At 33.1% G+C, this 14,650-nt stretch overlaps 1 protein-coding gene across 4 annotated transcripts in view; it reads left to right on the top strand.

Moving 5' to 3' along the window:
• The window catches only part of LRRIQ1 (leucine rich repeats and IQ motif containing 1), a 99,422-nt gene that overhangs the window by 44,746 nt on the left and 40,026 nt on the right, over nucleotides 1-14,650 (top strand). For all 4 annotated transcript variants that reach the window (XM_025154558.3, XM_040655079.2, XM_040655065.2 and 1 more), the window contains exons 19-23: nucleotides 7,392-7,481; nucleotides 8,311-8,426; nucleotides 9,021-9,116; nucleotides 9,547-9,632; nucleotides 14,527-14,625. In XM_025154558.3, the coding sequence (XP_025010326.2) occupies nucleotides 7,392-7,481; nucleotides 8,311-8,426; nucleotides 9,021-9,116; nucleotides 9,547-9,632; nucleotides 14,527-14,625 (487 nt within the window). The remainder of the gene's footprint in view (nucleotides 1-7,391; nucleotides 7,482-8,310; nucleotides 8,427-9,020; nucleotides 9,117-9,546; nucleotides 9,633-14,526; nucleotides 14,626-14,650) is intronic.

Genomic DNA, 14,650 nt, shown 5'->3' on the forward strand with positions numbered 1-14,650 from the left:
GTATTTTTGCAAAACTAGGTTTGAGTTTTGCTTAAGTTAAGGATATCTAGTCGTACTTTTTCAAAAAGAAAATAATGTTTTTAAGTTGCAACCACATTAAAAAGAAAATTCATCACAACTTCCTTCATCAAAATGAATAAATCCACTGCTCTGAGACAAAGTGTTCTGCTTCTGATCTTGCTTGCATAGAATTTTACAATTTTTAAACCACGCTGTTTGATAGCTTTTAAAGTTCTTGACTAGTTTTCTTCACATTTCTTACACAGCCACAGTCAGCCATGCAAACTGTTTTTTGTTTGTTTATTTGTTTGTTTTTCCCCTCCAGAGCAGCTGGGTAGCAACTACCCATGTTCCCAGAGTATATAGGAGCATGTGTAGGCAGTGACTTGTTAGTGCATTACAATTTCTTGTTCAGGCTGTCTGACTGCCTGGAGATCATCTAAACAACCCAGTCACTTGAGTTTGAGATGAGCTGATGTGAATTTCTATAATTTCTCAGGTAAATAATAACAAATTCTAGTCTATGAAATCAACCTCTGAAGTACACTGAAATATCCATGAATATTACATTTATGATTTAGAACTTAGCCAAGCTCTGATTTGTCCTTGAGAGATCATCATTGTTGTTTTTTGTTTTTGTTTTGTTTTGTTTCCTTTTTGTTTTTAAAGTGTAGGAGGAATAAAAGCTAGAGCATATTTTAACTCTTGAAAAGTAAACAGCATGTAGAATAATTTTTTTTCTTAATATCTCCCACCTTTTGCAGACTTACCACTTGTCCACACTAGACATATGCAGTGTTTTGTTTCTGTTTGGGATAATACTGGATGATGTGGTTTGTCCCAGGTTGTGAGCTTGTAACAGTGATTCTTGTTTTCTAGCTTTTGCCGGGAAAGAAGTATCCTATAGGTTAGAGGGTCCCCATAACTTGGCTGTGTCTTGACGCTTAAGGAATTACAGGAGCATGCCTGTAAATGTTAAATCAGAATAAAACTTTTGTATGTTTTATGCTGCAAAGAACACAATCCCTTTTTTAAATGGAATTTGTTATGAAGTTACAATGTAAATGGAAAAGCAAAAGAGTCCATGATAAAAATTTCCTCAGATTCATCCTTTGCTTTGAAAAAAGAAAAAGGCTCATATTGGGAGCTCAGTCTTTTAAATGAATACACATGCATAATATCTTCATATGATTAATAAATGGCATGTTAGTCTGTGGTCAGATATACAGGTTGTCTTTTCTACCTTTTTTTTAGCAATTATTCTTATCTAAAATGCTGAAATCTTGTTTTCTTGTTATCTAGTAGGTAGATATCCTAGCCCTAGATGTAGGTTTTTGCAGAGTCAATATCTGATCAACACAAACACAGGCACTAGAAGTTGTGATCTTCACAGCTTATGCAGAATGTACTCTGATTGCTTTCTGGCTTTGCATCATGTGATCTCAGTTCTATAATGCCACTGAAACACTTTTTATAAACATAGTATAACGTGGAAAAGTATAATGATATAATTAATTATGCTTCTCAGTCTTATTTCTCTAAAAATGGTTAAGTGTCACAATTGAATAAACAGGCTAAAACCAGGAAAAAATGTAGAAAAGTGAAAAAAGTCCTCAGTTCTGTGTAGTTTTAGACTCATTACTCAGTCCATTTTGGACTCATTAGGAAAGCGTTCATAGGCCAAATACATAGCTGGACAACCACATCAGCCAGTTCCTTCAGAGCCCCGGAGTGCATGTCATCTGGCCCGATAGGCTTGTACACATTCAGCCTCTTGAGGTGGTCTCAGACTTGCTCTGCTCTTAACATCTGAAGGGATTTTACACCCTTGACCCCTGCTTGGAAGTTCTGGGGCATGAGAGGTGTGAGAAGCCTGACTGGCCTTGAAGAGATATTGGCCAAGGCAAATATCTCTTTAAGTACCTCAGCCTTCCCTATGTTTGAGGAGGCCAGTTTTACCTTTTCAGGGAAGAGTGCGTTTGAGGTCTTAGAGTTGTTTCAGGGGTAGACTAAAGGAGACAAGATTAGATGTTCATTGAGGCTGGAGGGAATCTCAAAAGATTTTTGAAGTATCCATTTCTGATGCTTACTTGAACCACTTGTCTAACTTCTGAAGCTGAGGTTACCGTTTACCTATCTGTACTTTGTATTCCTGTATTTAATAAATAAATAAATAAAAAGATGTAGGACCCAGAGCTTCCTTTGAAAACTGTCAGGCTTTAAGCAGAAATGCTTTTCTGAAAAAAAAATGCGGGTCATGTAGGTAATGAAAGAGTTTGATAAACTACAGTGGGTTTCAGATTTGTGGAGAGTTAAGTATGTATGTGCTCAATCTATGTTTTTTGTGAAAGAAGAATTTTTGGGTCCCAGAAATTTTCATTATTCACTTATTTTGTTTGTTGCCGAAATTATTTCTTTAGTCATATATATTTAAAGAAATCACATCTGTACATATATTAAATGTAAGAATTTGAGAGAACAATCAATTTTCTGACTTTATTAATCATTTTGGAAAAAATTACCTTTGGAGAAGATATTCCCTAATAATATATTCTGAAATGTTTTTTTTCAAAGAGTATTGTCACTTATTTGAGTAAATCCTAATACATAATTCTTAGTTGGGCAACGACGCCACTAAACTGTTCTAAATTTCCTGCAAGAATGTACTCTATTAAACAGTTTTCTGAAATCTTAAAAAGCTGTTAGGATCAATTCATTATTGTGATGTTTCTTAGGGATATGTATGATATGTGCTACTTTTTTGGCTTACAACATTGGTTTTAGCAACCATGAGAATGAAAGCATGCCCAGCATTCCTTTCCTACATAGAGGCAGATTTGAAAAAGAAGCATTGCCAGAGGTTAGACTAGAGGTTAAAATAACCTTTATCAGAGTGCTACTTTATTTTATCTTCACCATATAACATACGTGAAAATGCATGAAAGACAACCACAGAGTAAAAGGCTATTTTTCCTATTGCTCACAGTTCAGAGATTTGTTCTCTATTAAGTGTGTCCTATGTGTCCTGCTAAAAAAAAAAAAAAAATCTATACAATTTTTTTTTTGTTACAGAGTCAGTCAGATATTTACACACAGTTTTGGAATGGTAGAAGTTTAGCTGCATTTGTGGCATATTGGAAATTGAAAAATAGTTTTACAAATGATTCAGTAGAGGATGATCTTTGATAATCTCTTAGCTTTGGAAATTTTTTTAGAAAGTCATGCTCTGAACTGACAATCAACTTCTGAATGTTGAACTAAGCTTTACTTATGAACTCAAGTGTCTTAGAAAAAATAGCCCATAGAGTAATCTGGTTCCTAAATAGACTGGATGAAAGAAAAGGCCAGGTTCAAAAAATATTTAGGTCTTCAGGCAGTTTTTGATCACAGTCTGCCAACAATTTTAAATAAGCATAGAAAACTCATTTGGTCCTTCTGTAGCTGCTATAAAAGCTAAAAAATCATTATTTCCTAGCAAGTTTTCAAAAGTCTATTATATTTTAGAGAATACATTTTTAGCAAGGAATATTTAGGCTTTGGCAGAAATGAAGTCCAGTGAAAATTAAGTGAAATATTTTGTCCTGGAATAGCATTGGGTTTGAGTGAAGTGCATCAAAAAATATGTTTACCAGGAATCAAAAGAGAAAATTAACAGCCTTCTGCCGGGTGAAAGACAGTCCAGATGGCTTGCTCTCGTATGCACTTTTTCTACTGTGAATATCCACAGGGCTAACGTTCAGCATATGATGCCTTCTTCCTCATCACTCACTCTTGCTGCCCCAAATCACCAAGCATTCATTTAACTTACAGGATGTCTAATACTAGGAAAAGTATTTCTTCATGTGGTGTGCACTGCTCAAAAATTTCATAATCTTTTTTGAAATAGTCATAGAATGCTGTTCGAACTTCTACCTTGGATTAAAGTAGCATTCCATTTGTCTTTTTGTTTCAACAATTTGATTTATTAGCACTATTCAAATATATTCATCAACAAAGTAGAAAGCAAAGACATTTCCACTATGAAGAACTTTATGCTCGTATTATGTAAAGAAAACCAGTGGAAAGATTCATTCTGAGTTTTTAATGTATTTATTAACTCTTGTTGCATATTGTCTTGTTCTTCAAAACCATTTGGAATGTAGAGAAGGCTGATAATTTGCAAAATCTGGTTGGAATAAGGTCATTCTTTACAAATGATGTTAAAAACTGAGAATAATATAAATGGCCTGCCTCATCAAGGGAAGCAAAAATCCAGAGAAACAAATTAGGCAAAACCAGGCAGGTGAATTTTTTTTAAATGGAAAGAATTCTATGTGATATCAATGTGAAATAGTAATGTGGAAACATTTTTGAAGATAAAACTGTTTTCTTTATCCCTCCCAATCTCAATATTTATTGTCATTTCCAGGGACCAGTCATGACTCAGTTCAGGGTGAGTTTTGTGTATTAATCTCCTATTTTTTGCAAAAATATTCCACTGAGTACATTTTCAATTTTATCTTAACATACCGTATGAATAAAATCCCAAGATAAATGTCAACAGGACAATTACTCTGGCTAAACTATTACTGTCCTGAAAGTAGAGAGTGAGACAATGAGGAAATGAAAGTAAAGAGGTATAAAGAGTAAATTCTCCCTAATTCTAAAAAATAGTTTCACAGCTTTGTCATACCATTATTAATCTTGTGATTCTGAGGCTTACCACGTTTGGAAACACGGGGTAGTTTCAGCCCCTGCATTAACCTTACAAACTACTACTTTGACTTCAGAAATACACATGGATGTAGCAGAAAATACCTGTTTACATAGAGCATGCAATCAAACAATATCATTTTATTTGGTTTGTAATTCCTTTCAAGCTACATTTTTTTCTGTTTATCTATCTCAGTAGAAATCAATCTAATTTTTAGCCTTACTTTTTGGCAAATGTGTTACGAACTTTGCATTAGTTATAATTTAGGTCAGTGTTTATGGGAAAGATATGGACAGAAGTTTCTTGAACTTACTGCTATCTCTCTGGGCATAAACACAGAGAAAGATAATACATTTAAAAATCAATTATGTGTTTATTTTTGTTGGCTAAAACAGATGACAGTGTGGTATATTTTTATAATATCTTACATACTTATACTAGTGCCAAAGATGCTTCATACCAGTGAATATAATCTTAGTGATAAATCAGTTTGGTTTTTGTTTTGTTTTGTTTTGTTTTGGTCTTGCTTACTTCTACAGTTGCATCTTGTTTTTCTATTTTCATTGATATTTCTGGAGCTTGCTGGAGTTCAAGAAGCATGTGGATAACCATCTCAGACACGTGGTCTGATTTTTAGGTTGTCCTGTGTGGAACCAGAAGTTGGACTTGATGATCCTTATGGGTCCCTTCCAACTCAGAATATTCTATGATTCTATGATCTTTTGCAGACCTTGAGTTTACTTACAACTGGATTGCATGCCCATGCTTAAAAAATAAATTTGAAACTCTTATCTGAAAAGCTAGAAGTATGACTTAATGCAATGGAAGAGTAAATTCAAAGAAGGCAAGGTGGAAGGAAGGTCTGATTTCACTGAGACATTTTGGTCAGATTCTCTCCCTTTTTCATAGTTATACATTTCAATCAACCTAATCACAAACTGCAGGCACCTGCAAAACTTTAATATGTAATACTTTTGTCTCTGCAGTGATATGAACAGAGATATGATACAGTTTTCTGTATGTGAATTAAACCAATGTCAGAACTTCAAATGGTAGCTTTTGGGACTAGGTTTTATTACAGTCTTCTCGAAAAAAAATTAAGCGCGGCATTTTTTGTAATGATTTTTTTTTTTTAATCAACTACTCAGTGTTTATCAACATGAGAATAACAATTGAGAAGAGAGATGTTAGTAGTTTGCAGGCAAGTATAACAGATAATTTCTTAGCATGTACAACCACCTGAAAGAGAAACTGAGGTAAGAAGGATAGTGTATATTTTAATCATGAAATGAAAAAATAAGGAGAAGATTGGTAAAGAGACATCAGCAATTTTTTATGAGAGCATGGAATTAGTCTGGATTTTGTAAATAAAACAATAAAAATCCAAACATACTGTAATCAAAGAACAGAGAATTCCAGAACCAAGGAATCAAATATGCAAGAATGAATCATTTTTAATGCTTGAAAATAAAAATTAAATTAAAAAAAAAAAAAGTAAAATCTAAATTGACAAATTGAAAATGTATCCAGTGAACCTAGGTCAGAATGGAAAAAGACTTGTTGTCATGGAGTTATCTAGATAGATCTGTGCCCATGACAGGGGGGCAGTAGGCTCGTGGGCTTGCCCTGGCTTCCCGAGAAAAAAAAACGGAGCAGCGGCAACGATCTAAGAAGGAGAACTTATTTTACTGACTATGATGTTGGAATGAAGATGACACAATATAATACAATCTAATTGGAAGTAAGGATAATAAATCAAATGAAATGAGAGAGAGCGAAAGAGCGAGAGAGAGAGAGAGAGAGAGAGAGAAAGAGAGAGTTTCCAAAACCAAAAGCCCTACTTGATGAAGGCGCATGGCTTGGAAGCACACCCACTCCTCTCCCTGGCAGCAAGCGAAAGTGAAAAAAAGACTGCGCGCAACCAGATGACATATCTTCCGTGATGTATCTTCCTTCTCTGACTGTGAGGTCCTCTGGGATACGTAGTTCTTCTCTTTTGTGGAATACCAGTGGCAAAGTTACAAAACCATGACACTTGTTCACCAGTATTCACTTACCTTATAAATAAGAACTTTGCTTTTAGAATCCCCAAATTATATGACCACTGCCTGAATTAAATATTTCAAAATAACTGAAATATCATCCTTTTTTCTCATAGAATTTCAAGAGGCTTGAAAGGCCTTATTATTCACCAGAGTTTACTTTTTTTAACCCCAGATTTCAGTGAACACTATTCACGAGTTCCATTCAACTCAGGAAAAGTAAGTTTGGCAGGATCAGGCACCTGTATCTAGGGATAAAGTACCTGGTTGCTCAAAAATGAGCAATTGACTTCCCATAATATTTAGGCCTTCAAGTGTCTTATGTCTGTATTTTTTCAGAGTTTGACAGTCATTTTTAATAGATCATGTTTATTAATAATGTTGAGATTAAATTACAAGAATTTGAGATATAGGAGATGCATTTTAAGAACAATAACAAGAAAAAAATTAAAAATCTGATTTGTTTTAAATCAAGGAGTACAACATAAAATCTTCAAGGGTGTTTTGAGTGTGATTGCTCTGCAGGTAGCATTTCTGATATAGGACTTGAAAACACTTGAAACAGTACACAAGACAATTGAAAAAAGACTTTGTAAAAGTTATCAAAACTAAACTGATTTTATCAGTTCACTATTTGACATTACTCATTTGTACAGGCTGCAATAGGGAATGAATGGCTAACTCCAGATTCCACCCATTTCCCTTCAAAAACACTCCTGATCTCAAACCAGCTGCACTGGACAAAGGTAACATCACAAAACATCTTACTCTTCAGTCTTTATTCATTTCTTAGGGATATGGTCTTCAGTCTTTATTCATTCATAAGGATATGCTATTCTGGGTTGATTAATATGACAATCTATTGACATAAAAAAGACACAACCACTTTTAGAAGTCTCAGACTTCCACCTCATCCCCAAATGTGATTTTTCTTTCAAATTTTTTTTCATTTGTTTAATTCTTTCTTTATTTTGGATTTATTTCAATACTTTATTTCACAGTAGCAGGAAAAAAAATGATCTTCATCTGTACATTTGGCAGTAGTTTAAAAATTGCTAGTTGACATAGTACTTTAAAAATACTAAGATCTACATTGTATGACAACAGCTGAATGTTTTCAGAACAGCTAAAGGTCATTGAGCTGTAATGTCTGCTAGTTACTTGATAAACTTTGAAGTTTTGACTTTTTGTTTTCTTAGGGCTCTTTTTCCTTGTTCAAGCATAGTATTACTAACGTTTTATTTCCTACAATTAAAATAAAGAAGTCTTATAAATGTATAATTCATTATATTTCATGACTTTAACTGAAGTCACCTTTTTGCCCTGTTTATTTAGCTGAAGGTAAAGTTTCTAATGATCATTGCACTACTAATAATCCCTTCTGTTGCAGTAATAGATTGCAAACTCTTTCAGGTTTACCTTCACATTCTGGAGTCCTAGATGTGTGTAGTCACAGTCATGCTCAGAGTTCAGTTCACATGGATAACTTCTGTTTTTTGAAAAATTGTTTTCATGACTTGTGACAAATTTGCAGGAGTTACCAACTGCATTTTTTTAATTTTTCTTACTGAGAAGTATGCTGGGCCTTCAGATACCAGTAAACATTCAGACAATTTGCAATTGCCGCCACAAGCACCTTGGCAGTGTCTTGACAGACCACACTCAACAGAAAATACCCGCTATCATAGAAGGTAAGTAAAATAATTGAAGGTGAGGGAAGGGTCCAGGAAAGGGGAGGATGCTGTTTCTTTGTTTTCTTATCCTATTCTGTTTAGTTGATTTTGATTTTACAGACATCATAAGGAGGGGAAATTGAGACTGTTTTCTGATGCTTTTTTAAAAAAGATATTACCTTAAAAACTAGTTATCTTAAGTGTAGTTAAAATTTTTTAATTAATTAAGCATATATGGATATACACATACATTTTATGTATATGTTTGACTATAATTCATTAAAAATAATTTCACATAATATGTAGATGTTGAAATAGATATTTCTAAGACTAGATAAAGATTAAAAGAGATTTCTTATGCAGCTGTATTCTTTTGGAGAGAAAGGGCTGAAATATGTTTTGATTAATTGAAATGTAAACATTTTGAATTAATGGCAGACTTTTATTAGTCTCTGAGATAAAGCTTTCCTGGAGTATTAAAATGGATTTGTTTTGTATTATTTCCAAGCTTCCAAAGGCACAAACATACAGAATAACAAAAGCTGCAAAAGAGTCACACAACCTTTTTTTATGTATGAACCTTCAAATATTACCCCTATAATTTGTTCTCAGTTCAGAGAAAGGAACAATGTCGCAGAACTCTGACTTAAAAGAAAAAAAGAAATTTTCATCCAGGTCCGATAAAGAAGAGAAAATTTCAGAAGAATGGTATGTTAAACTTCTGTATCTTGTGCTTTTTTTTTTAATTTTTTTTTAATTTTTAATTTTTAATATATATTTTTATTATTATTATTATTTTGCTATTTCCTACGTGTAAGAGGTCTAGTGGGAAATAAAGGCAGTATATTTGGCTGTTATATGTTGCTTATTTTATGTTCCACCTTTCAGGAATCTGTTTCCTACCAAAACACAAGTTATTTTAGTTTCTTTTAATAGCATCTGAGCTATTGGTCAACTTAATACATTATAATTTTAAGATAAGCATTGAAGGAGTCTGTATAATTCGTAATATTTCTTACTATGCATAAGAAGTACTAAAAACTTATACTCTTTTTGAAAAGTGCATTATAAAATGCTGTGCAGATGATCAAACGTAATATATATGTGAAGTGTTTAGTATCTTATTTCCTTCCCATAGGGGTTTTAAAGATATTTCTACTGCACAGCTAATGCTGAAGAGGGCCCATAAAATGAAGCCCAGACAGTACAGTAATAAAAGCACTGGTAAGTAAGTCAACACATAAATAATGATTGTAGTAATTAGATGTTTCTGTTCTTTAAATCTCAAAATAGAACATCTCTTTTAAAAAGGTTGTTTGCACACCATTAAACATTAATTTGAATGAAGGTGAATGTGGTTTAGTGAAGACAGGTCACACTTTAAATGTCCATAAAGACATCATTTTATTTCAGGGAAAAATTACTCAGTTTTTTAAAATAAATTCTAGTAAAAATAAGTATTTTACAGCTGTATTAAACAGACTTTGTCTTTTTTCTCATGAATCTCTTTTCTAGTTCTGGAAATTGTAGTTCTTATATTTTTCTTTTGATAGAATAAAGTTAAAATTATTTACTTAGGTTAATTTTGGATTTATTTCCTATGATTAAAATGTTGTCCAAAAATCTTGGGCAAAAAAACCAGCAATTGTGCAGCCAGATATAATTGATATACTGTTGGAAATATTTCTGCTTATCACAGGTGCATAAAATTCTTTAGAAATTCTAATTAAAAATCTGAACAGAGCAGGCATTACTGCACCTTGCTGTGCTTAAAAACTGTCTATAATTTGTAACAGTTCTAGTTTCCTGAAGATGCATTAGCACAGCAGTACAGAATTTCTTGCTTAACTTTGAATTTCTTTGGTTATGTGGATTTTATATTAGCCTCTGAAAATGAACTTTTTTTCTTTTTTTCTTTTTTTCTTTTAAGATATCTGGAAGCCTTGTCTAGCTTTCAGGTGGTCTCTACTACACTACTGTATTACTTCTTGTTTATCCTTTTCCTCACCGAAGGAAAACTCTCTTACCAGTGACTGACAGCATGAGATGGTAATTCTGACTACCATAAGGGTATTAAAAAATCACAAAAGCTAGCTGGAGTGGACCCTGACTCCTAGGACTAAAGAAAAATGATTAAGATATTTCATAGGAGTCAGTATTTTTACTTTGAGTTTAGAATTTAATACAACAGAGCAATACAAAACAAGCAAATAAAAGAACTAAGACCAACAACCACAAAAACGTAAAACCCAGAACCCCAAAACAGATGATCCCACTATACAATATAATCTGTTGAATTAACAACAGTCAAAATAAAAACCTGGAAAACTATATTATTTCTTATTAAACGTTAAGTAAATGGCCATTAATCTATATTTTTCTAGTAGCAGAAATAAAAAGCTACTGGTGTTGTTGTAGTCCTTGTAGTACTATAATCTGGGAATTCAAGCCGTGGATGAGAATCCCATGGTTCCAATTGCTATTCAATTATGGAACAAAATGTGGACTTTCTTACAAATGAATTTACAAATTGAATTTTGTCATAGATTCTCATCTGTCACAATGCTATTTTATCATCTCTTTAAAGATTGTACAGATACATGCTAATGTTTTTCTATGTTTTATGGCAAGCTTTGAATTTTTTCAGTTTCACACATTATCGTGACGTTGTTTAGTAAATGTGGCAGATCAGGCAGTAACTATTCTTTTCAAATTGTTTCTATAATATTTCTTAGATTTGTCCAACTAATCTTCTGTATTTGGAATCTGCCAGGCAGTGTGTATTAAATTATGTCCTTGGTTTCTAGATTGCCAGCACAGATTATTGTCTAATAAGCCACATTTAAATGAGTATGCAAGAATCCAGGAAGTTGTTTATATGATTTTGAACTATTGTACTCTTTAACAGTTCTCTGTGTGAAATTTAAAACATTTGATTGCTTGTCATCAAAGCATACATACAGTTCATTTCCCCATCTCTCTCAGAGACTGAAAAGCACTGGTATTATAAGCTAATCTTTGTAATATTGCCTACATTTGAGACTAGATAAAGAAAAAGGTTCATTTTTAATAACAAAAGAGCTGTAGGCAATGGATGAGGTGATCCAGGTAGGTACAAATTCAGTAGTCTGGCATTGAGTTAAATCCCTAAAGATTATTTTGCAAAGACTCAGAGATAAATCTTCTGATAGAAATTCCCTAGTAAAACAATTTCCATCATTTCCCTCTGTTCTCAGTTCATGTATTGCTGATGTCTTTGTGCACAAGTAAATATTGAAAAAAAAAAAAAAAACTAGAATAATTCTAACAACTTCATATGACTTCACTTGAAAGTCCTAGAAAGTATAGATTAATTTTGCACTGGTTGGATTTTTCAGAATTGAATGGTAGGCTAGATTAAGGGAAAATGGCATTTAAAAAACGTATTGGAGCAACTTCAGTAGACCCTCATAGGAAAATAGTATGCTATTGTAGAAATTGCTTTGTTACTTGAAAATAATTCGGGAATGCTCAATTTCATTCTGTCTTAAGATATTTTAGTCAATTTTGACAGTTAGTATTTGGTTGTTCGTTGAAGGACTACGCTGTCTTTCATTTTATTGCAACTAGCTATGTAATTTAGAAGTCCTTTTGTCAACTTTGTATCTTATCAACAGTGTCTCCAAACATTTTGTACTCCTTAATCCATATGTTGTACTCATATGGCCATCCATATTACATGTATGGAAATATTTATACTTCAGTTACAATACTTTTATAACTTCTGTCATTTAAAAGTTCAGACAGAACTTTTAAAATATAGCATATTTTAATACTTTTTTTTTCAAAATCTTACTTTGATCTATTGTCCCAAACATTCACTACTCTGAAGAGCACAAACTTACTACTACAAATTTATTTTTCATTTGAGATGAATGCCAAAACAGATGTAATTAGTCCTTATGTGCAAAATGAATATATCTGCAAAGCTAGTAATCCAGTTATAAATGATTTTAATATTTTCACCTTAAAATGAATAGAGCTTAACCTTATTTACTGTACTTCTTCAGTCGTTTCATTGAGTGTACCTGATGTGGTTAGTAAAAGTGGGGTAAAATGACTTCAAATCTGGCAGTCCCTGAATTAATGGTGGAGCTTTAAACATCACACAAGATGAGAAACATCCTAGACAACTGGAGATAACAAAAAAGTCTAAGGTGTCACTGATTCTGCCTTGGGAAGTAGACATGGATTAAATTACCTTCATCAGTATTTTCCGCTATGCTGAAGTTAGTCTGCTTTGCTGCTTTGTGAGAAGTTAGGACCATCAGAACATGCAATTAAACAAAAACTGCTGCACTATGGACTGACAAATATCATTTTTTTAAATATGTTTTGTCAATGCATTATCTGTTACACTGTCCATAACCCAGTAGAGGTCTTATGCAGAGTTAGAAGGTACAGCTGCCCTGAGTCTGCATCTTTGTTATTTTGTGTGAAGGGAACAATTCTCTGAGGAAGAAAGGGGGTCTCTTAGGATTTCTTTGTTACATTACTTTGTAAATGGAATGACTATTGCAAATAGGAAGATCTGTTCAAAGCCAACTTTCTATGTAGCTGCCAAATTCTGTAATAAATTACTTTACTTGCCTGACTTCACAGAGCATCATGATACTTTTCTTTTTTTTTTTTTCCATAAATAGGGAAATGACAACAACAACAACAGGTTATTTACTTGGCTGCAGTATTATGGTTTGTGCCATATATATCTATATATCTCCATGGCTCTTGTAACCTCTCAATAAATATGGATGATCTGCTGCAAGGTCATCCAAGTAATAGGTTCAAAATGAAGCATCAGACGTAGTTACTTTTGTAAATTTATTCTTTCTGAATGCTCTTTCAGTCTTTCCATCTCCTTTGTTATTCTGCCCTCTGTCTTCTGCCAGTCTCATGTACTCACTTTTGCTATGCTTGCATTGGTTGTGAACATTTAAATCCCTTCCATGCCATGTCTAATTTCTTGCTTAGTTCTATTGCTAAACTGTTCCCTCTTTGTTATTAATTTCTTTGCCATCACCTCTTTAGACAAACCTCTTCTGCCAAATTGTTTCTCAGTTGTTGCAGGCTGCTTATGCTGTGATCTTTAAGCTGCTTGAAACATTTTATTTGGCTTTTCCCTTGACTTCCTGTTTCTCATATCTTCATGCTCAGTGTCGTACCTACAGAACCTTACACGCTTTTTCTCCTCATTATGTATCTGCTTTTCTTCTCTTTCCTTTTATTTAATTTTTTTAAGTGTTGAAACTGGCTAATTTATTCTGCCCTGAATAGAATTCTCACATTCCTGCGAGCCCACAGTTTCCTTTAAACTCCTACTGTCTTCTGATGTTAAGGAAACAATTCTTCCTTCTAATAAGAAATCCTTGAAAATTACCTTCCTTGATATGTGATTTTGCACTAGTTCAGCATGTGTTAATTAACCATTAAAGTTTTTAAAATTTAGGAACGTGTTTATGTAGATTTATGTACAGAACTGTACTCATCTTTGCTTCTTTGCAGTTTTCTAATTGAAAGGTTTGAAGCCAATCAAGATTTTATACTGTAATATTTGGAAATGCCTACAGACTTCTCATGTCGTCTTTAATTCTGTAAGGAATAGACATGAAAGATGGTTAGCTTATTGTCTGCATGTTTAGCCTCAAAAAATAAACTGATAAACTGCCCCTTGTTAACATTCTTTAGGTTTAAATAACTTAATTTAGAACACTGAATACTTACAAACCAAAGCTTTTAGAAATAGTACTTGTCATATATTCTGTTAATGTTTCTGATTGAGTTTCAAGCTTTAAAAACAGGTTTTTGAGATATTTTGTAGAAATTTAGAATTTATTTTTAATTTTGAGATAAGCTAGCTAAGCAGTGATCAATGGTGTTTAAAATCTGGAAGGATAGTGAGCTTGATTCTCAGTTACACATGTATTTATGTAGCTTCTTTTTAGAAAATATAACCTTCTGTGAATATAAATAGATGCTTAAAGGTCTTTTCAATTATTAAGTGTCCAAAAGGTGAAAAACTGCTTGAAGGAATGAATGAGCCAAGACTGACCTTTGATTTTAACTTGTTCTTGTCGTCTAGACCCAGCTGTGCGCCTGGCGTTGTTCAAAAAAAATGAAAATAAACATCTCTGTGTGAAACCACCAAAGATACAGTCTGTAAATGCTGGTTACTTTGAAGGTATGAGCAAGAATTTCACTTTGTC

This window comes from Gallus gallus, chromosome 1 (genome assembly GCF_016699485.2).
Source record: "Gallus gallus isolate bGalGal1 chromosome 1, bGalGal1.mat.broiler.GRCg7b, whole genome shotgun sequence".
Classification (NCBI taxonomy): Eukaryota; Metazoa; Chordata; class Aves; order Galliformes; family Phasianidae; genus Gallus; species Gallus gallus.